General features: G+C 42.8%; 1 protein-coding gene and 1 pseudogene across 2 annotated transcripts; both read right to left on the bottom strand.

Moving 5' to 3' along the window:
* Positions 1 to 2,255: 2,255 nt before the first annotated feature.
* Positions 2,256 to 6,185, bottom strand: PRR15 (proline rich 15). 2 transcript variants are annotated; one of them, XM_003919115.5, is made up of 2 exons: positions 5,197 to 6,185; positions 2,256 to 3,369 (listed from the first exon to the last, which is right to left on the bottom strand). In XM_003919115.5, the coding sequence occupies exon 2, from the start codon at positions 3,222 to 3,224 to the stop codon at positions 2,835 to 2,837; it is 390 nt and encodes a 129-aa protein (XP_003919164.2). In that variant the 5' UTR covers positions 3,225 to 3,369; positions 5,197 to 6,185; the 3' UTR covers positions 2,256 to 2,834. The 2 variants fall into 2 exon arrangements, with proteins under 2 accessions (XP_003919164.2, XP_009197748.2); XM_009199484.4 differs by having other exon boundaries at positions 2,256 to 3,364.
* An 11,442-nt stretch (positions 6,186 to 17,627) lies between these two features.
* Positions 17,628 to 18,368, bottom strand: LOC116274630 (annotated as a pseudogene).
* Between the last annotated feature and the right edge of the window lie 5,325 nt (positions 18,369 to 23,693).

Raw genomic sequence — 23,693 nt, 5'->3', positions numbered from 1 at the left:
ATTTAAAGAAAAGTCTGACTGCAAATTTAACATTTTTTTTAACTATAAATTATCTCAAGGTTTAAAACATTTAAATCTGTATATATTATTGGAATGTAATTAAACATCTCTAAAGTACACAAATCCCAGCAAGACATATCAAGGCTGATATTCTCTCATCTTCCTTATGATCTTTCTATCCCACCAATTTTGCTTGGTTTCTGATTTCACTAAGTTGGGATTAAATCAGTGTATTCCTCCCACTGCATAATTTAGGACTGCTTTAAAACGATGTAATTACAAACCTCAGTAGCAGATTGTGAATTGCATTCACTGTCATAACTGCATTAGCATGGTTTAAAATTCTCTCAGAACAGTGGGGTGAAGATGTTATGTTAATACGGTAATAAGTTCTATTGCTCTACTCTATGTCTGCTATTGATTATCTGCAGCAATTGTAGATTTGGATGGGATCCAAAATGAGACACAGAACCTTGAAACTTGCCAATGTTTTGTTCATCTACGGTAATTTTAAAGAAAAAAGTTCTTTAAAACAATGAAACTGGATGAAAGGGTTAGTATAGGATTTTAAACTTATGTAATTGCAGACTTAATTTTATAAATAGGTAGACTCCTGATTTATTGGTCTTCCTGAAGCAAGGAGAGAACATTTTGGGTAGTTACCTACTCTAATTCTAATTACTTTCTACAGAGTGAAATTAAAATACTTTTTGAGCATTTTCCAAAGCCTTATTTGACAACATTTCCTATATTCACTCCCATTGCTCTGCCAACCCACAATCCTGTCCCTTATCATGAATTCCTTTTTCATGCCAAGTCTCAATTCCCTCTTCTTTTTCTGAATCTAGAGATGGTAGGCCCATTTAAACTGAATATAGTCTTCCTTATCCAGGAAGCCCACCTGGATGAGATTTTGGTCACATACTTTCCAGTTTTAAGTATACAATGAAAATGTCTTTTCATGCTTAAAAAAGCCCTCTTACATACTTTCTCTTTTAATTTAAGATGCTCATAACTTCTAGATAAACACTTTCCTTTAGTGTAAGGCCTTTGGTATTTGGAAACTCATGTATCAAAATTAGCTCTATTATTCTGCTGGTACCGAAGCTTGATTCATTAATTTAAATTCATTTCAGCCATCTTCACCAAATTTCTTTAATTTCTTTGAACAATTGACATGTTTTGCTACTTTATAAATTACTAATTTGGGAGAAACAAAAAAATAGCTTGTCTACATATAAAAATCGAGAAGCTATAATTAAGTTCCTGCTTGTCATTATCTACAAAGATATACACTTTGATCAATATAATTTCCCTGCCATGCGTTTCTGGGTGTTTATAAATGAACTGCATTGTGGTGGGAAAAGATCCCAGTGCCTCTTAACGACTACAATAACTCTCTTGTAATTTTCTCAAAGCAAATGGTATTCGTTTACTCTTCTTCTTGAAGTTCATAATAAAAGCAAACAGATTTTTGTTAAGAATCTTCAGGTTGGTAGATCTAAAGGGTCTGAAACTAGATAAATGCATACTTTAAAGAAATAAGCTTTTAAAGCAAAGAGGGTAGGGGAAAAGCCCCCACCTCTTTAGCTGCACAGAGTTCAGTCTTTTTTTTTTTTTTTTTGAGATGGAGTCTCGCTCAGTTGCCCAGGCTGGAGTGCAGTGGCACGATCTCAACTCACTGCAACCTCCACCTCCCAGGTTCAAGCAATTCTCCTGTCTCAGCCTCCCAAGTAGCTGGGACTACAGGTGCCTGCCACCACGCCCGGCTAATTTTTGTATTTTTAGTAGCGACAGGGTTTCACCTTGTTGGTCAGGCTGGTCTTGAACTCCTGACCTCAGTTGATCCACCTGCCTAGGCCTCCCAAAGTGCTGGGATTACAGGCGTGAGCCACCGCACCTGGCCTTGTTTTTTAATTTTAGACAATCGTAAGTTTAACAATGGATACTGAAAGGGATGTATTACTAGCATCGTAACTTACTATAGTCTATGAAAATGCACTGAATTTAGGAATAATGAATTTAGGTAACTCTCTCCCTTCTTTGAATTTGGCTGATAAATAGGGATATCTGGCTAACAGGTTCCAGTCCGGGTGTCGCTGGTTTCCAGAAATGTTCTCTTCCCTGCAGCTTTCCAATAATCACTGTTATGTTGTGTGGCAAATGATTAACTCTCACCTCGGACTTTGCATGCCCGCTTTTAAGTATGATGGGTTTCAGTCTTGGAATGGAAAAAATACAAAAGTCACCTTAAGTCTTACAGTGCAAGGGTTTTAATAGTCCACACTAAAATAGGCAGTACAGTTTTGTAGTTTAACATTAAAAGCAATCCTGCCTTACCTTAAAATGCTTCTACTTAAGAATGCTTCTTCCTCCCCCACTCCTTCACTTAAGGTATACATCTACGGAGGTACCCCTAAAGTGCATTTCTCAGGCATTAAAAACAGCACTGTGATTTGCTTTCCACAGAGTCCTAAATAACAGCCATCTTCATTTGAGAGGCTACAGAGTTCAAGCTGAGCTGTGACAGGAGCCAGGGGGCCAGGGTCCCAGAATAGCTTTTTGAAAAAAATAATTATGCCACCCTCCTCCGCGGCAGGTATCTTCTCTTACCACAAATAAATATTTAATGCATCCTTGGAGTCATGAAATATTGAGAACCCAATTGACACTTCAATTTCCAGAAAAATAAAATCATGAAGGCATTGTGTAAATATTCTGAATTTTGTGGAATGAGAAGACACGTAAGGGGGTGGGCCTGAAGTCTCGGATTTGGAACTGGGGGCTTGGGGTAGTGCTGGGTAGACAGTCTTGGAGCGCGAAGGCTATTGGGGCTATTGGTTGTCCTCGTGGGGGTCACCAGGGAAGCCTGCCTCCTCCGGGGACCTGCCCGCCTCCGGGAGCAGCGTGGCGCGCACTTTCCTCTTCTCCTTAAAGCGGCCGGAGCGCGAGATCTTCAAATTGCGGCGGCTGCTGCCGGATTTGTCCCCGTATAACTTGTCTGGTTTGGGAGGCTCGCCGGCGCCCCCGAGGAGATTGGGGTGCTGATTCTCCCGGGAGCTGCTGGTGCAGTCCGGGCTGGGCGGCGCAGGTGGCGTGGGCTCCCCCGGAGCGGGCTGGGCTGGAGGCTGCACCCCCACTGCAGCTTCCTTGCTTTTCTTCCTGCTGTTCGTGAGCGATTTCCACCAGGGGCCCGAGCTGCCCGCAGTGCCGCTGTCGGCCATGGCCGGAGGGCCTAGGGGCTCCCGGCACCCAGATGGAAGGGCCAAGGCGGCCCCTCCCTCCACGTGGTCTCCGGCCGTTCACTCCACCCCTTCCCCGGCTTGCCACACGTGGGCTGCGGGGTGGATGCTGAGGCAGCGGCCTGTGCTGGGGAAGAAAACAAAACTTGGTTACTGCGTTGGTTGAAGTCATGTGCCCCCCAGTCCCATTTCCTCTCCCTTGTGCTGTCTGGCACCGGATCGGCTAGGGTGGAGAGACCCAATCCCGTAGCCACGTAGCCCACATTAGAGTTAGACGCCACCGCACCCCGTAGGGTGCCGGTGGAAGTGTTTTTCAGGGCACCATCATCTGGTCTCCAGGCTGACCCTTGAACTCTTTGGCTTCAACCTTTGCCTTGCCTTCAGGGGAAGTGCAGTGCAGTGGTCAGGGTGCACGGGGGGGCGGGGGGGACCCAGGGGACGTACCCAGCCCTCTGGATCAACCCGTCTCGAGAGGGAAAATGACCTGCCCTGTCCACACTGCTTGACTGTAGATGGATGCCCAAAGGTGACCCATCCGGTCCAGGGTGGCCTGCCTTTGGATGAGCACTTGGGAGGAGGGCGCTGGGAACCAAGTGCATCCTCTCTACAGGTGAACGGTGAGTATTAATTAGTCCATGGTCAAACAGTCAAATTTCCCTGCAAGATTTGCTCCCGTCGACTTTCGTCCCAGGAGCCTTTTCGATGAGATACTTAGGAGAATTTATATCCCAGCAGGAGAGAAGGACAAGCTTATGGTATTTTTGTTTTGGTTCTTTTAAATTCTGCTTTTGACCACTTCTGCCTTGTGACTTTCAAAGAAGCATGTCTAGACTTAACTTCCCTTGAAAACCGCCATCCTAATTCTTCCTTTTATTCCCCAGAGCCCAATCTTGCGTCTTTTTGAAGTCACCCCCGGCTGACGGTTGAGATGAAGCCAAGCGGTATCAAATGGCCTCTTCCCTTAGTTTTGTATTAAAATATGCACCGAGTCTGTACGACGCAGCTCAACTCGGGAGAATTCCAGTTACAAAGTAAAGGCTTCTCTTCTTTTCCTTGTGCAATTCCCTCCTCCCAAGGAGAAAGAACGCAACCAGGAACTCCGAAACAACGTGCTTCTTCCCCAAGCTTCTAAGACCCCCCCGCCTCTGCGAAGCGAAAGGCCGCTTCTGAGCACTTAAGGTGCTGGTACAGCAAGCAAGACTCTCAGCCCACTTTCTGTGCGGGGTCTCTTGGGCGCAGCCACCAGCAACGCGCAGGATTCGCCTGCGCCGCGGCTCACTTCCAGGTTTCCGCTCGGCTTCTTCCCAGCCCACGCGCCGGGCGCTCCTGGGATTGGCGAACGCGCTGGAGAGGGAAACTTCGGCGGTGTTTGTTGTAGGAGGTTCTCCTCCCGGAACCGCCAGGGAGAGGAAGTCTGATCGCCTACGGGAGGCGGCGGGGCGGCCTCGGCTGCGCCCCGAAACCGCTGCACCAGCTCCTCCCCAGGATGCCCTGAGGACACACTCGGGCAGCGACTTGAAAACAATACAAGAAAAAACGGCCAAAAGTTCTTTCGGTACAAAAGGCACCCACGCCCTAAGGCACAATTAGTAACTGCGTCTGCAAACATCCCATTCACTCCTACTTTGCAGATCGGAAAAGCAACCCCTACCCCCAAGTCATTTACTAACAGTGGTGGGAAGGTGTCCTGATGCTGCTTTCTCTCCTCTAACCTACAATTTCTTCTTCACAATTATCAACTTTGTGAGCACGGAAGGGCTTTGTACGAATTGCGCAAGGAAAAGATGGCAAATTACGCAAAAGCACAGAAAACGGAGTTCTGGAGCGTCCGTGGTTTTCAGCCTCTCTTAGGCGCCGGGAGGCGGGTACCTGGGAGGTACCAGGCAGCACCCCAGGGTGACCCCCGGCGTCAGGCTCTCTCTCGGCGGACGCCGAACCACCCCCAGTCGCTCACCTGCTCGGGCTTCACAGGACCCGGAGGCCCCGCGCGGTGAACGCGGCCGACAGCACGGAGGGGGCGCGCTTGGATCAACCTGGAAGCCGGGGCTCGAGTTCCTGGGCGCAGACTTGGAGAGGTCAGGCTTCTGGAAAGTGTACAGGTCGGAATTCCCGCAGCCCAGCTAAATCAAGTGCTGCTGCTGGTCTCCTCGGGGACCTCTAATTTCTGTGCGCTGCGGCGGAAGCCCGGGGCTCGCAGCGCAGTCTGTTCAGGTCGGAGGGGGCGGCGGCGAGGGGCTGCCAGACTCGCTGCCGGGGGTGAAGGTCCAGGCCGGCTTTCCGGTCTAGTAGTGTTTCATTCGCCGGCGCGTCCCTCTTCCCTGCTAGCACCGCCCGGGAGCCGGCTGAGAGATGGGACCCTGGCTGTTCACTCTGGCGCATCGAACTTGCCTGCGTGTCCGTAGGAACGCAGAAAAGACATCTGCCCACCTGCTGGTTATTTGCCAAGTGATTTGGGAAACCAGAAGGCTGGGGCAGCTGGGGGAGAAAAGAAAATAACCCAGGAGGCGGTCACCGCTGCCACAGGTGCAGGTAGGAACTTCACGTTCCCGCCCTCCAGGGGAGGAGATTGGATCAGGCGCCAGCCTTGAGGTGTTTGATTGGAGAAAAGCTGTGCAGCGCCGCTCCCCCGACCGACTCCTTGAGAAGAAACGGCGGAGACCTGAGGCCGAGGCCGTAGGTGGGCTCGGCTGGGTGAAAATTGCCGCAGCAGCTCTCCCTTGGCCCCTTCCCGGTTTATTTTCCCCCTTGCTTTCCGGGTCCCAGGATCCCAAGTTTTGTAACTCACGGGAGCGAATCCACACCCGAGCAAAATGTTCGCGTGTTTCAGGCGCTCTTAGTTGAAAGGCTGTAAAGTTATGAACAAGTCCGCTGTGTGCCAGCCAGGCGACGTTGCAGGCTCTTTCTGTGAATTAAGTCATTTATTTCTCACAGCAACCCTAGGAGGTAGGTGGTATTATTATCATTATTATTATTATTCTCACTCGACAGGGCGAGGAAACCCTAACACGGGAAAATGGTTGCTCAGGGTTGCCTGTCTGGTACGTGGCAGAGCAGGATTGGAACCCAGGGGGCCTGACTCTAGCTTTCACGGTCTTACCCACCGCAACCTGCCGGTCTGGAACTCTTAACACGACTCAGTGAGGATGTGAATTTCCTTCTTTCAGGCCTGGAAGTCCATGGACAGCCACCCCACGAGGGCAGTGTAAATCCAGCCCTGAGCCACTGCAGGAAGTGAACCAGGGGATTGCACTCCGGGTCACATAACAGTACTTCTTATTCGTTTGACATAAAGATATTGGCACAGGGCATTTTCACTAATGAAGGCAGAGGTGCAGCTTGCTTCATCTTCCAGGATGTTCTTCTCTTTCAAAAAACTATTTTGATGTTCCTTGAGCTCATATACAAGCCTAACTCCTCTGAAGGACTGGGTGTGCAGCAACTGAGCATCTTTGTTGTGAAAACTTTTTGCATTATAAAAGCAGTGAAAGACAGCCGGGCAAGATAGCTCAAGCCTGTAACCCTAGCACTTTGGAGGCCAAGGCGTGTGGATCACATGAGGCCAGGAGTTTGAGACCAGCCTGGCCAACATGACAAAACCCTGTCTCTACTTAAGAAAAAAAAAAAAAAAAAAAAAAAAGGCAGTGTAGTGGTGCACGCCTGTATTCCCAGCTATTGGGGAGGCTGAGGCACGAGAATCACTTGAACCTGGGAGGTAGAGGTTGCAGTGAGCCGAGATCCTGCCACTGCACTCCAGCCTGGGTGACAGTGAGACTCTGTTAAAAAAAAAAAAAAAAAAGAAAAAAAAAATAGTGAAAGACATACTGCCTAACTGCCTAACTCAAATACTCAAATAATTTGCAATATAGAATTAGTAGAAAAAATTTTTATAGTATTTCAATTTGTGAAAGGTAAAAATATGAATATATTTTTTACTTTTTAGTTTGGGATTCTTTGAATTTTTTATGATATGCACAGCACAGGGTATTTGGAAGTCATGCATTTTTGTATGTTTCTCGGGATTAGTTTTAGAACATAAACATTCAATCACAGCACCAGGATTGAACAAAGGCAGAACTTTGAGGGGAGAATGGGATAAGTCATCATAGTGCCATTACTTTACAGATGAAATTGAATCATGGAGGAATGCCCTTGTCTGGGGAGTCATCACCACTAGGAAGCTATGGAGCTGGGTTTTTACATTGTTTGTTGAGCATATGGGTGAAAGAATAAAAAAATTAGGAAAATAAAATAAGTTCTGCCAGTTGGCTCCTCAAGTGTGATTTGAACAAAAGGGCCAACATGTTAGTAATAAACGAACCTCTACTAACTGCTGAAATTAACAAAAAACATTGATTATTTTAAGTGCCCTTCCTCATTTATATTTAGCAACTTTGAACTTAGTAACAACATGTTACAAATAACCCTTGTGTACAGGGAGGACATTCAAGGAGAGACGTGAAAACTGAGGAGAGATTAGCTGAGATGCAGAATGGGTGAGCATTTCAGATGGAGGAAATAGCATGTGCAACAACTTGGAGGTGTGAGGAAATTGAGGTTTCTCGAGAGGCAAAGAGCAGGCACGTGTGATCTAAGTAAGGAGAGGAAGCTGAAGCTGGAGAGGTGGGTGTGACCAGACCATTCAGGACCACAATCCACTAAAGAGGAAGAACATGGTAAGATTCGCAGTTAAATGTGGTGCCACAGTGTATAAGGAATGAATGGGGCTGGGCGCGGTGGCTCACGCCTGTAATCCCAGCACTTTGGGAGGCCTAGGCGGGTGGATCACGAGGTCAAGAAATCGAGACCATCCTAGCCAACATGGTTAAACCCCGTCTCTACTAAAAATACAAAAATTAGCCAGGTGTGGTGGCGTCCTTCTGTAGTCCCAGCTACTCAGGAGGCTGAGGCAGGAGAATCGCTTGAACCCGGGAGGTGAAGGTTGCAGTGAGCCAAGATCGCACCACTGCATTCCAGCCTGGTGACAGAGCTAGACTCTATCTCAAAAAAGAATGGGCCAGGCTCAGTAGCTCACGTTTGTAATCCCAGCACTTTGGGAGGCCGAAGTGGGAGGATTGCTTGAGTCCAGGTATTTGAGACCCACCTGGGAAACATGGTGAAACCCCCATCTCTACAAAAAATAGAAGAAATTAGCTAAGTGTTGTGGTATGAGCCTGTAGTCACAGCTGCTTGTGGTGAGGTGGGAGGATCACTTGGGCCCAGGAGTTCCAGGCTGCAGTGAGCTATGATTGCACCACTGCACTCCAGCCTGGGCAACAGAGAAAGACTCTCTCAAAAAAATTAAAATAAAATAAAATAGGTGGATGGTACAGGGGACAAAATGGGGCAATCAGGAAACCAGCTAAGAACTGCTGGGAGACTTCAGGTGGATATTCTGAAGGCTGTAGTACAGTGGTGGGAGTTGAAGTGGTGGGGATGAAGATAATTACGCGGATGCAATAGGAATGTTGGAGATAGAATCAACAGTGCACTTTCATTTAATTCCTACAAATAAGGAGATTGAGTTTGACTAGAAGCTGAGAAGGGAAATACTTTCACAGCCTTTCCTGTGACTAGGAGTGGCCATGTGATTCAGTTTTGGCCTATGGGGCTATAAGGAAGACTTCTGGAAATGCTTTTTCTCCAGATAAAGGACAGAACCTTCTGAGAGAACATCTTTTGCCACACCCTTGATGCTTGCATTTAAGCACAGCATGAGGATGTGACACCTGGTGTGGCAGCAGCCAGTGAGGCCGCAGGCATAGGAATAGGAGACGCCATGCTAAGGATGATGGCATGGGAGTGTGGAAGTGTCTGGGTCCTCGATTACACCATCCATTCCCTGAAGGAACCCTGGAACCACCTACCTGTGGACTTTTAGTTCAGTGAGATCGTACATATCCCTGTGGTTTAACCACAGATTTAAACACAGTTTTCTGTGTCTTGCAGCCAAACCCATTCCTACTTGGTAGGGACTATTCTAGTTAGAGGAAGAGAGGATAGTGTCCAAAAGGGAAAAAAGGTAATATTGTCACATTTTTTTGGACTAATATGAAAAGTTCTTCCCAGGAGGATTTAGTGAAATGTTAAAGTGATGGGCAAGTTTTTAGAGGCAGAGAATGCATCTGTAAAATTTTGAGTTAAGGGAATGAGTAGATCAACGCATGTGTAGTGCATGGATGAGTAAACTGGCGGTAAGACCAACAGGTGAAGTTAATCAGATTATCTGAGCTATCAATGTAATTTGACTTTTAAAGACAGCGTTAAACAATTAAGACTTATTTTTCTCCATTTTTGCATCTAGAACTGTTTTAATCTCTCCCACCAACACACACACACACACACACACACGGTTAGTATTACAAATATAGTTGTGTTCTGTAACTATTGATCCAGGAATCATATTGTTTGGTTCTATAAGGAGGACATGGTCTGGCCCTACAGCTCTGTATTTTTAAGCTAGACATCTTGCATGATAGATGCATTTAAAAGTTGACTCATCTATTTAGTTAATAGTAGATGACTTTTAATGTTATAATATTGACATGCTTTAACTGGACAAAGCTTACATTTCTTAATTTATCTTGTCATTTTTCAAAAATGTGTTGATGATTTGGGTAAGGACACATTTTTTCTTTTTCTTTTAAAAAATTAGCACAGGGCGTGGTGGCTCATGCCTGTAATCCCAGCACTTTGGGAGGCCGAGGCAGGCAGATCACCTGAGGTCGGAAGTTCAGGACCAGCCTGACCAGCATGGAGAAATCCCATCTCTACTAAAAATACAAAACTAGCTGGGTGTGGTGGTGCATACCTGTAATCCCAGCTACTTGGGAAGCTGAGGCAGGAGAATCACTTGAACCTAGGAGGCAGAGGTTGTAGTGAGCCAAGATAGCACCATAGCACTCCAGCCTGGGCAACAGAGCAAAACTCTGTCTCCAAAAAAAAAAAAAAAAAAAAAAAAATTGCTTCTTTAAAAAAAATAAATTGAACCTTTAAGTGCAATAAATATACTCAAAGACAATAGAGAATGAATTATTAGAGGGCAAGCATTGCACTAGCAATTAAAGTTAGATTTTTACAGGTTAACACGGCATCTGCTATCCTAGCAAATCTGGCATTGAATGGTAGGTTGAGAAATGTATTATCGTCCTTTTAAGCATTTGGAACTAGGGAATGCTTGGGAACTAGGCAAAGAGAAAAACAAGATGAGAAATTTAAAGAAATATAGAAATCTAGCTAATCAAAATGAAGAAAATAAGAATCACCTGTGTTCTTTTCATTCCAGGATGACCCTGGTTAATGTTTTGGTGTTATTCCTTTTGAGCTTTTTGCCACTTATTTTCATGTTTACTCTTTGTTTTTTCCTTTCCCTGCCTTTCTTCATTCCTTTCTTCTGTGGACTCTTCCATCTTTTGGAAATTAGGCATGTATCTCTCCTGTCCTTTTCCTTTATAGTCATCAATGTATGAGTAGTTTATGATTTCTTTTTTTCTTTCTGTTTATATGCATCAGTGTCGTGGATTTAGAGAGTGGGGATGTTACCCATCCATGAAATTGGAATCCACTTTTTATAGCATCTCATCCTGTACCTTGTCAGGTTAACACAAATGCACATCTAGAGGTTCAAAAATGATAGTCACAAAACATTACTAATTATTTCAGTTCTACACATTTTCCCTGAGTGCTACTTGACCTAAGCAGGGCTGATTTATTCGCCCAATGCCACCTTTCTCTGCAGTTCAACACCAGCTGACTCTTTCTGACCCCACTCCTAGTCCCTGTGTCTCACGAGCCCTTTCCCTGAATCATAGGTCTCCAGGTCATCAGCCTCCCTGGTCACCCGTCTTAATAAATGGTCATCCAGTGTCTGTGATCAGTGCTGGGAATGAGGAACTCACTATCTGCTGAGTCAGCTGTTCCACAGAAGAGCATTGGGAGATACCTGTTGGTGCCTCTTTCTTAGAGTAACAGACCTCCTTGACCCTTCTCCATAGGAACCTATTGATATTTTTATTCTCCCTTTGTTAGTTCAACTCCCAGATGTGTCTTCTACACTTATTGTCTCCATTTTCTCACCATAACTCCAATATGGCATCTGCACACCTCTCCCTCTAACATGGTTTCTCTAGGGTCCCTGGGCTTATAGGACATTTATCAGTCCTCATCTTTTTGACCTATCTATAACATCAACACTGCTGGCTCTTCCTGAAAACATTCACTGTTCTGTCTTTTCTTCTTTTTCTCTCTGCCTGCTGCTTTGTCTCCTTTCCCAGTCTATCCTCTCCTTTCCTGTCATATTATGAATAAAGCTAAGCTTTGGAGCTGTTACCATGAGACAGATACCATGGTAGATGCTCTCCATGTATTATCTCATATAATCCTCCTAGCAACCACCAGCTATTTTACAGAGGATGTCAGCGGTACTCAGAGAGGGCAAAACAGCCTGTGGTTAGTAGAGCCAGGATTCAAAATCAGGCAGCCTGACTCCAGAGCTCAAGCTTCTCAACACTTCAGGATGTTAGAGTTCTTGAGGTTCAGTCCTAAGTCCTTTTCTGGTCATCATTACTATGCCCATGGCTTCAGGTGTTATTTCTGTGAAGATGACTCTTGAATTTGTATCTTTAGCTTGAGCTTCTCTGAATTCCAGGTCTAAGTATTTAACTAGTTCTTTGACATTTCTGCTTGACTGTCTTAAAGGCACATCAAGCTAAATAAGTATAAAATAGGATGTCCCAACGTTTTCTCCTTTTCTGCTACGTGCCCTTATTGCAGGTCTAAGTGACTGGTACCATATCTAGGCAGTAATGCAAACCAGAAACTAAGGTGTCTGTCTTGTGCATTTGGGCTGTTATAGCGAAACACCAAACACTGGCTGGTTTACCAATAACAGAAATTTGTTTCTCACAGTTCTGGAGGCTGGGAATTAAGATACCACCAGATTTGGTGTCGGGTGAAGACCCATGTTCTGATTCATAGATGGCTGTCTTGCTTTGTCTTCACAAAGTGAAAAGGGTAAGGGAGCTCTTTGGGGTCTCCTTTATAAGGATACTAATCGCATTCATGAAGGCTCAGCTTTCATGATCTAATCTCCTCCCAAAGGCCTCGCCTCCAAATACCATTGCATTGGGGATTGGGTTTCAACGTAGGAATTTTGGGTGGACATAACCGTTCAGTCTATAGCAGTGTCCTTCTTGGTTTCTCCCTCTGCTGAGTCTCACATCCAGTGTGTCCTAAAGCCTGTCAACTCTATTTCTTAAATGCTTCTTGCATCCAACTACCACCCTCCATTTCCATTGCTGCTCTGTAATCTAAACTATCATCTTCTCTCAGTTGCAACCACAACAACCTAACTTGAAACCCTCTATCCACTTTTGCCCTGCTTCATCCTGTATCTTATGGTACCCAGATTAACCATTTAACCTTATCTCCCTGCTTATAACCCCACAATGGTGTCCCCTTGCAAGAGGGATAATAACTGACGTGACTCATAAAGTCCTATATAATTATATATGGCCTATATAACCTAATCCTTCAGCCCCACCTCATTCCTCTCTTCCCCTCCAGCCACACTGACCTCTGCCACCCTCAGTGAAACATTCCATGACAATCCCCTCAACCCCAACTAAACCATATGATACTTCCATAGCATAATTATTTAATGAAGATTGCTGTTCTTTATTCAGGGGTTTACATTTATTCTATTTTTGCTGTTTATTCCTTCTGGTATCTCATAGTTTCTATCTGAGAATACTTCTCTCTGAAATACATCCTTTAGATTTTCTTTAAGTGAGGATGGGCTGGTGGTGAGCTCTTTTTAGCTGTTTTCTGATATTTCATCCTAATTCTGGTATGATATTTTTGTTGTGTATAGAATTTTAGGTTGGCAGTTATTTCCTTTTAGTACATTGAATATGCATTATTTCACTGTCTTTAGGCTTACATTATTTCTGCTGAGAGGTCAGCTGTTAATTTGTCCATCCTTTGAAGGTGACTGGTACTTTCCCTCTGCTGCTGTTAAGGTATTTTTTCTCCTTGCCTTGGGTTTTCTTTAGTATCACTGTAATGTGTCTAAGTATGGATTTCTTTTTATATTGTTCGGGATTATATGCTGCTTTTTTTTCTCTTCAGAATTTAAGACTTTATTTTCTTCTTCAGTTTAAAGTAGAAGTACATTATAGTGTAGATCAGTTTCTTTTGCAAAATTACAAATTTCAAGAATCCTCCACTTCTTCATACTTTCTTTAAAAAAAAGACACAGGTCGGGCCGGGCGCGGTGGCTCAAGCCTGTAATCCCAGCACTTTGGGAGGCCGAGACGGGCGGATCACGAGGTCAGGAGATCGAGACCATCCTGGCTAACACAGTGAAACCCCGTCTCTACTAAAAATACAAAAAACTTAGCCGGGCGAGGTGGCAGGCGCCTGTAGTCCCAGCTACTCGGGAGGCTGAGGCAGGAGAATGGCGTGAACCCGGGAGGCGGAGCTTGCAGTGAGCTGAGATCCGGCCACTGCACTCCAGCCTGGGTGACAGAGCCAGACTCCGTCTCAAAAAAAAAAAAAAAAAAAAAAAGACACAGGTGTCTTGCTGTGTTGCCCAGCTGGTCTTGAACTCCTGGCCTCAAGCAATCCTTCCACTTTGGCCTCTCAAAGTGTTGGGATTACAGGAATGAGCTACTGTACCTGGTCTACTTTTTAATATTTTTCATGTTTTTAAAAATACATATGTTGCAATTAGGATTAAGTTTGGCTATTAAAGTGTGACTTAAGAGAGTAGGTAATTTCTCTCTCACGTAAGAGAAGGCCAGAGGTAAGCAGTGGCAATGTCTTTTCTGCCTGAGCAGCAGCAGTAGTCACAGGTTTAGAATGACATTGACACTCACAGGACCCAATAAGCCTTGTGGCATCCAATCTGACACCCTGTTCACTTAACTTTGAAAGATACAGAACAACATGGCAGCATGAGGCTTATTTCAGCAGGAGGTTTTACTCCAGCCTGCCAAGTGTCAGCTCAAATATAAGGCAACAAGATCATCCAGTGGGTGCAGAAGCCACCTGGCTTAGAAGCTTCATGCTCCATGAGAACTAATACCTGTTGAGATAGCCCATGACTGTAATTTCCAGGAATCTTTACAATAAAGAACACTACACTTAAGGAATCTCAAAACTCATGGTTTTCGATGGGCACTTATAGTACGTGTCAGAGTCCTCTTGGTCCAGATACAGTTTACCAATAAGGGATCATCTTTAATCATAAAGATGATCCAGTATTGCCTAGTATCACAGCTGACATTCCATTATTACCTTGCCTAGTAGGCTTCCAGAGAAATGATGAAAGGCAAAGTCATTTTACCAGGGAAGAGAAAGGGCTTTGTTAACCCTTTACTCAGAGCAGTTCAGGGCAGTCTCGCATAATCCAAACCCAATCTTCTATCCTGCTGCTCTGCCACTCAAGGGTTTATTTCCAAGGTTGCTTTAAAGTCCAAGAATCCTGCTGGAGTTCTAGCTACCACATCCATGTTCTAGCAGGAAGAAAGAGAAGATGACTTACCTGCTTCCTCTTATGCCTTTAAGTTTAAGAAAACTTTCTGGAAGCATCACTCAACACCTCTTATTTTTTTCTTGAGACAGGGTCTCACTCTGTTGCCCAGGCTGGAGTGCAGTGGTGTGATCACAGCTCACTGCAGCCTCAACCTCCCAGGCTCAAACAATCCTCCTACCTTAGCCTCCAGAATAGCTGGAACTACAGGCGTGCCCTACTATGCCTGGCTAATTTTTGTATTTTTTGTAGAGACAGGGTTTTACCATGTTCCCTAAGCTGGTCTTGAACTTCTGAGCTCAAGTGATTTGCTCATCTTGACCTCACAAAATGTTGAGATTACAGGTGTGAGCCACTGGGTCTGGCCCAACACTTCCAATTCCATGTCAGTGGCCAGAACTTAGTCATATGACCACATGAATCTATGGGGAAAGTGGGCACATTGCTAGTCCGAATAAGTTTTGGGATTCTGTTACAAAGAGAAACAGGGAGAACAGATAATTGAGTTAGGCATTTAGCAGCCTCTCCTATACATATATATGGTGGGAACAATAGCTTCTTATTAAATGCTGACATTAGGCTGGGCAAAGTGGCTTAAGCTTGTAATCCCAGAGCTTTGGGAGGCTGAGGTAGGAGGATTGCTTAGGGCCAGGAGTTCAAGACTAGCTTGGGCAACATCGTAAGCCCCTGTCTCTACAAAAAAAAAAAAAAAAGAAGAAGAAAAAATTAGCTGACATGATGGCATGCACCTGTAGTTCCCAGTGACTCGAAAGGCTAAAGCAGGAAGACTGCTTGAATCCAAGAGTTCCAGGCTTCAGTGAGCTATGATGGCATCACTGCACTCCAGCTTAGGTGACACAGTGAGACCGTGTCTCAAAAAAAAAAAAAAAAAAAAAAAAAAATATTGCTAATATGGTTTGGCTGTGTCCTCACCCAAATCTCATCTTGAATTTTATCTCCTATAATCCCCACCTGTTGTGGGAGGGAGCTGGTGAGAGGTAATTGAATTATACAGTGGATTTTTCCTGTGCTCTTCTTATGATTGTGAATAAGCCTCATGAGATCTGATGGTTTTATAAAGGGCAGTTCCTCTACACATGGCCTCTTGCCTGCAGCCATGTAAGATACGCCTTTGTTCCTCCTTCACCTTCCACCATATTGTGAGGCCTCCCCAGCCATGTGGAACTGTGAATCCATTACACCTCTTTTTCTTTATAAATTACCCAGGCTCAGGTTATGTCTTTATTCGTAGTGTGAGAATGGACTAATACAAAAGCTGAGACTAAAAAAGTCATATAAAACCTGGGAATATATATGTGTTTATGATTTGAAAATGCTTTTTATCAAGGTACCAATTAAATACAAGACTTTTTGAAGAAAAAAATTCCTCCTCCAGAACATTAGTTCTCTAACCCGTTAAAGTAGTTACATCTCCATCAATTGTGAGATGTGATTAATGTGAGGTGTGTTTTAACTATTAATTTCACCTAGGCTAAACTAGGTGAAATTGCTTTTTTTTGTAGTCAGATACAAACAAATATTGACAATTTCATACAGCTCAACCTATAACAAAGTACCTATATTTGTGAATAATTTACTTAAAAAATACAAATTATCATAGATTTCAGTTACTGCCCTAATGAAATCACAATTACAGTTGAATTCCAGCAATCTTGCTTAAGTGAAAAAAGTGAATAGACAGCTGGAATTTTAGGAATTGCTTTATCTTTAAGCACTTCAAAATTCTTTTTCTGTTTCTAGATAAAATACATATTGTAGTAGACTGAAAAATGGTCTCCCAAAAGATTTCCATGCCCCAGCCCCTAGTTTTATGCCTGTATATGCTAAATTACACAGCAAAAGAGACTTTGCAGATGGAATTAAGGTTATAGACCTTAAAATAGAGAAATTATTCAAGTGGGCCCAATGTAATGATAATCAAATGGACCTTTAAAAGTGGAATAGAAGACAAAAGGGTAGGTCAGAGAAAGGTATGATGAGGAAATAACAGGAAAGGGGACATGACCCACCATTGCTAGCTCTGAAGGAAAGGAGACCATGAGCCAAGGAATGCGGGCAGCCTCTGGAAGCTAGAAATGGCCCTCCGCTGGCAGACAGCAAGGAAACAAGACTTTGATTCTTCAACTGTAAAGAACTGAATTCTGCCACAACTGAATAAACAAGGAAATGGATTTATGGCCCCCTACCCTGCCCCCAGCCTCCATAAAGGAATGCAGTCCTGCCAGCATCTTGAATTTAGCTCAGTTAAGACCCGTGTCAGATTTCTGACCTACAAAACTATGATGATACGTTTTGTTGTTTTCAGCCACGGAGTTTGTGGTCATTTGTAACAGCTACAATAGAAAACTTATGTACTTACCTTAGTAAAACCTTGAATTTAAAGGACTCATCAGAGAACTGTCCCTAAAGTCATTTAAGCTGAGTTTAAAAAAATTCAATTCATGTCTGGTCCTGAGTGATTCTGGTAAAATAAGCTGTGATGTGACTGGATATGTGTATATAGTCAACAAAACACAATAAAATAGTGAACAACTGAAAGCTATACAGCTGATTATTTTTATATAAGAACACTAGAAAGCTCATAATGAGTTATGAGAAACATTTCATCTAGGAGGGATTTCTTTTTTTTTTTTTTTTTTTTTTTTTTTGAGACGGAGTCTTGCTCGGTAGCCTGGGCTGGAGTGCAGTGGCCGGATCTCAGCTCACTGCAAGCTCCGCCTCCCGGGTTCACGCCATTCTCCTGCCTCAGCCTCCCGAGTAGCTGGGACTACAGGCGCCCGCCACCTTGCCCGGCTAGTTTTTTGTATTTTTAGTAGAGACGGGGTTTCACGGTGTTAGCCAGGATGGTCTCGATCTTCTGACCTCGTGATCCGCCCGTCTCGGCCTCCCAAAGTGCTGGGATTACAGGCTTGAGCCACCGCGCCCGGCCTAGGAGGGATTTCTAAGGCAGCATCTTGAGTTTCTATAAACACAGAAACTTCTGTCTCAGAAGGGATGTCATGAAGAGGACCAGAATCCTCTATGTCCACGTGCAGCGGCTTCTCCTGTTCACAACTCAGGTTTGAACTGTCTTTCATTTGAATCTTCCTTCCAGTTCCAAAGGTTTATCTGAGGCCAAAGCTATCACTTCTTCATCTTCATTTTTATGTGGAAAGCTACAAATCATGTTGGGTCTGGAAGAGAAATCCTTATCCTTGATTTGCAGCCATTCCACCCCACCTGTTTTCTCCTCCTTCCTTCTCTGTCGGAAGAGTTCTTGTCATGCTGACTTCTTCCCTGTATGGTACTTGTATTTTAGCACTGTGTACCCCTTGCCCTCTCTATCCACATGTTCAACATTTTCTTCAAATATAACACAGGTCCCAAGAGTGTCTTCAGACTCCCCAGCCAAGACATAGCTGTCCACTTGCAGAAAGGGCCTCTTGGTGTCAATTCTCAAAATTTTGCATTTATTTTCACATTTCGAGAGAAAGTCTGAATCAATAATTCCTGACAATTCCATGAGAACCAACTGTTCTCCCCCCTCCTTCCTCCTCTTCTCCATCCTCTGGATTCTGTACCTCTGCTACTGCCATGGTCCCGCAGCTCTGGATTATAGGCTTCTTATTTCAGTTTTAGAAAATTTTCAACTATTGTCTCTTCAAACATATTCTCCGCCCCATTCTTTTTTTTTTTTTTGAGACAGAGTCTCACTCCTTCACCCAGGCTGGAGTGTAGTGGCGCAATCACAGCTCACTGCAGCCTCAACCTCCTGGGCTCAGGCGATCTTCCCACCTCAGCCTTCCGAGTAGCTGGGACTACAGGCACAAGGCGCCAAACCTGGCTAATTTTTTGTACTTTTTGTAGAGACAGGTTTTGCCATGTTGCCCAGGCTGTTCTTGATCTCCTGGGACCAAGCGATCTGCTAGCCTTGGTCTCCCAGAGTGCTGGGATTACAGGTGTGAGCCACCCAGCCTGGCCCTCTTTCTTTTCTTTTTCTGGAATCCCAATTAGACATTTGTTACACCTTCTCAGTCTACCCCACCGTGCTTCTTAACCTACTCTTTTTTATGTTTTCCCTTCTCTGGTGCATTCTAGAGAATTCTTTCTGATCTATGTGACAATTCATTAATTCTGTCTTCTGTTGCAACTAAACATCTGTTAAATTCCTTCATTAATTTATACATTTTAACTTTTTCTCCCTTAAATGTTCTATCTAGTGTTATTTCAAATATGTTAGAACACTATACTTTTCTATTCCTTGAAGATATTTTTAAACTTGTATTTTTAAACTTTAAACATACTGAACACAGTTATTTTATAATCTTTGGCTGATAATTCAAAAATCTGAAGTCTTTGAAGGTGTCTCTTTGGTCTGTTTTTCTTTTTTCTGCCAGTTTCCACTCATAGGATTTCATTTCTTGATATTCTTAGATATTACTGTGTGTTCCTCATTCTACTTTAAAAATTACTGTTGGAAAATTTAAGGCCTAAGACAAAGGTGACTTACTCTAGAAAGGATTTTCAAGAGGTTAGGGGAGTTACCAGACATGAACACTGAGTTCGTGGCTTGAGATTTCTTGGGCAAAACAACTGATCTGTAGGAGCACTGCTAGCCCATAGTCACACCCTCCCAGGGATCAGTCCATTCATTTCTCCCTCCCCTACAACATCCAGATCTTTTTTGTGCCAAAGTAACTTAACTGTCCGTGCAGTCCTGTGGGTGGATATGGGTATGGTTTACTTCTGGTTTGCCCATACCCTGATTTAGAAGAATCTCCTATTAATCTATTTTTGGTTAACCTTGGATTTAATTGGTCCTTTTTGCTCCAGGGACTGTCAAAACTGGAGTTGTTTCGGCGCCCAATTGTTCTCAGCAGGAGAATTCATCCAAATAACCTAGCCTACCACTGACAGAAATGAGTGTGTTTTAATCATATTGTAAATGGTTTGCTTGGTGTTTGTCCCATTGACTATAATTTTCTTATTTATTTGTTTATTATGAGACTCCCTCCCTAGAAAGTGAGTTTCATTTTTAATGATCATTTACATGATGTTTCCTATGTATCAGGTACAGCTCCATGATAAACTGTAAACATAAAACATAATGTAAATATTATCTCAATAGTGTTCCTAAAAGCCTTCTGAAACAGACACTATTATTATAATAGATGAGGAAACTGAGACATCAAGAACTTACTTTATGTTCCTAAGGCCACACAGCTAGGAAGCTTAAAGCACCAGCATTTGACTCCAGAAAGACTGGCTTCCGAGTCCTGGGACCTAACTAATCACTGTGCTGTGTGTTTCTCCATGAGTGCTAAGACATCTCACTAATGAATCTTTAGCACCTGGTGTGGCACCCAGCAATAATGGTTTTCAGTATTGTTGAATGAGTTACCATAGAATTCTTACAAACGAATGCTTCATTGATTATAACACTACTGACTTGTAAAAGGAAATGTAAAAAAATGGCAAAGAAATACAATTCCTATTTGTCATTACTTGTAATAATAGCTTGATTTTCTTTAATTCTGAAATGTGAGTACAGCAGGTAGATGAAAGTATCTGATACATTTTTGTTTTTGTTGTTACTACATTGGAAGAATATTATATTGTAATACCTTTGAAGGAGATAAAGTTGGGTGATAGGATACAGATGGGGCAGAATAATGAAATATCAGAGAATGGCCGCTGAGATTTTCTTAAATATTGCACTTAGGGAATAAATGAACGATTTGGAGGGCATGAAATCCTGGAATAAGACTTCACAAAGTGTCCACATTCTCTTAGAAAATGAAGATAATTCAACTTTGTTATTTGTTAGAAAATCATTGATGTGAGTAGAAGTCACATGTTACCCTCCAAGGCAGTGTCCCCTAGATGATCACCTGGTTCCAGGTCAAAGCTGGGGGAGCCTAACTCCTTTAGAAGCAGACCTGCTATCTGCTGTTGTTAATATCCCTTTTCAAAGCACTGATTTGGTTATGCTTCATTTGCCAGGTCTTATTTTCTCTCTTGTGGTTTGTCGATGTGTCAGCACATTACGTCACAGGTGCACAGGTAGAAAGTAGATATCTGATGGAAGGGTAACATGATGCAGGAAGTGAATCTTTTGGTTTCCTAACTTGTATCAAGGCCAATGTCAGATGGACATAGTTGGCAGGCCTTAAAATATGGCTACTTTCCTAAGTCACAGGCTGTGAGGGGAGGCTCAGCCAAGTGTTGGGAGCTCATCTTTGCTCAGTGCTACCACACGTGAATCTCATACTGTGCACTCTCACTTAGCATCAGGCTCATGCATTTGGTGTAATTGTGCTTACCTAGGGAGAGGAGCTGCTTTGGCTGCACTGATAGACCTTTTATTATAATAGCACATTTTGAATTTTTATGATGGGCTTCCCACTTCTAATGGCCAGAGCTACCATAAGAAATAGGAACTACCAGTCCTACAGTTTTATCTGTGAAAGTTGAAGCAATTTGTTTACGGTTAAAGGACCAGAAGAGGTGGAGTTATGTTGGTTAGGTTTGTGTTACTCTGCCCCTGATATGGTGTTCTTCTCGTATGGATATTTAAATCTCATGCTGGCATTTAGTTAATCACCACATTAATAAACATTTGTTAGTATGAAGGCTATTACATCAAAAGAAATAGTAGCATTTTAAAAAATCTAGTAGATCATTGTCTTCTAAGTTTCTTTTTGAAAATAATGTTAAGTCGTATGTGGCTGCTTAAGTATTAAGCCCTGTGGAATCATAGGGCACTCAAAACAAAGCTCAAATTAACTCTAGGAATTGTAATTACATACTTTTTTTTTGTGAAAAGACTTGATGGTTGGTTTGAATTACTAGCTGTGTGGCTTTGGGAAAATTACTTAATATCTTTAGGCTCTGGTTTCTTTATCTGTAAAGTGGGTATGATACCATCTACTTTTCTGAGTCGTTGCCAGAATTAAAGTACACAATGCATTTATTAAAGTCCCTAGCACAGTACCTGACACATAATAGGCACCAGTAAATGTCCATTTCTCTTTGACTAATGTCTTTCATTGGCTGTGTGGGAAAAGTATGTGAACAAATTCTACACAACAATCCATTCTAAGTGCTTTTTGAAAGTAATGGTAGAAAGTCTTACAGAACACTGTCATTATTGTCGTTTGGGGCCAGTTCCTCCCCGACTCCCAATAACATAACGTTAAAAGTTACTGTAGAATATTTAATGTACAACAACTTGCTATGAATCTGTTTTCAGCGACACAACAATTAAATCAAGTAGAAGTTTTCTGTATGTGATTCAAGAATGCTATTTATCCTTTCAGCGCTAAAATTGCATTACCCGTAGCTAAAGGAGGAAGTGTGCTCAGTTAAGCTTGAAAGCAATGGTACAAGAAAAGGATTAGCAAATTGCAAGACAAAATCCTTAGAAGTAAGGTCACCAGCAGACTGTAGCTGGGGCACAAGCCAGGGAATATGTTTAATATGTGCCGCTCCATTAGTTCCTGGAATCTTAAAACATAACCTGCCTCACTGAATCACAGTAGAAGGAGGAAAGCAACAGGAGCATCATGTCTCTGCTTTTTCAGACAACATAGCACTGATTTATTTTCAAAAACAATTTTTAATTAAAGTAACTTATGCACATAAGTTTAAAAGTCAAATGTTATTGAAGGGCTTGGAGCAAATTATGGGGGTTTCTCCTCATCCTTTCCCTCAGTCCTCTTCTGCCATTATTTCCAACAATCTTAGCTTTTTATTTCTGGCATTTACATATCTCCATATTTCTAAATTACATGTGTGTCGTGCTTTCTTTTGATTTATCAATATGAGCCATTCTGTAAACATTCTATAATGATATTTAAGAACTTAGTTTTCTCATACCATCACAACTTTTGCCTCCCTTCTCCCATAATCCCACTAGAGAATATTTTATTACAGCATTTGCTTAATTGACTATTCCATGTTTATATTATTGTGCCCGTGCAAATATTGCTCAGGCTCAGCACCGTAGTATGCAGATGTATGTTTACTTTCTGTCTTTCTCTGAAGTTAATGAAGTCTTTTTTTTTTCCTTTCAGTTTGCTTATCTTTGTCCCTATTTCTAATTCTTTCACACCTTACAATGGCTTCTTGGTGCTCTTTTTCTACAAGTTCAATCACATCAGTAATATACATGCTGCATTTTGGTTTTCGTGGAAGCATCACCCTCAAACACCTCTCTCTGGCCTGCTGCACAGCCTTCTCCTGGGAATTCCTTGAGCTGGGTTCTTTATTTCCTAGATTTTGAGTGTTTGCTTGGTGGGCTTGCTTGTTCTGGTGGAGCATGTCATCAGATGATGCAGCAGCAGAAGACACGGTGGGGGCATCCTCAGTGTCTGTCTCTAGTCACACAGTGACCAGTCTGGACTGTTCACCCTTCTTGCTTAATACATAGCTACCCTTCTGGGATCTCCTTTTACCCTCATTCTCAAGAGTCCCTTTTTTTCCTCCCTGCTCCTGAGTTTCTTTCTTTGTTTCTCACATCTCATGCTTTCCTGGCTTACTCCCTCTGTTATACTCTCTGTCTTGCTTTCTGGTTCTCTCAGATTTACCTCTTCGGTAAAGGCCTATCTTCTGTTTAATCAGTTCATTCAGTATCTAATTTCATTGGCTTTTAAAAAAATTATACTCATTTTCAACTTCTGTTTTATGTTTTTATTCTTTTGTTATAGTTTCTATTCTTTGGTTTGTCTCTTTAACCATTTTGGATGTATTTATCTTACAATATTTTAGATTATTGTTCATATACCTTCACTTAGTTGATGGCTAATTCTACTGTATTTACTTACTATATTTACTGTTACCTGCTTTTTCTTGATCATTTTTAAATTTATTTTTTACAGTTGATTTAAATTTTTTTATTTTTAACTTTTGTGGGTACATAG

This window comes from Papio anubis, chromosome 4 (genome assembly GCF_008728515.1).
Source record: "Papio anubis isolate 15944 chromosome 4, Panubis1.0, whole genome shotgun sequence".
Lineage (NCBI taxonomy): Eukaryota > Metazoa > Chordata > Mammalia > Primates > Cercopithecidae > Papio > Papio anubis.
This window is presented reverse-complemented; position numbering and strand designations above follow the sequence as displayed.

What these genes read in the sequence shown, in the direction of transcription:
- PRR15 (XM_003919115.5), bottom strand. Translation starts at nt 3,224, where the DNA reads ATGGCCGACAGCGGCACTGCGGGCAGCTCGGGCCCCTGGTGGAAATCG.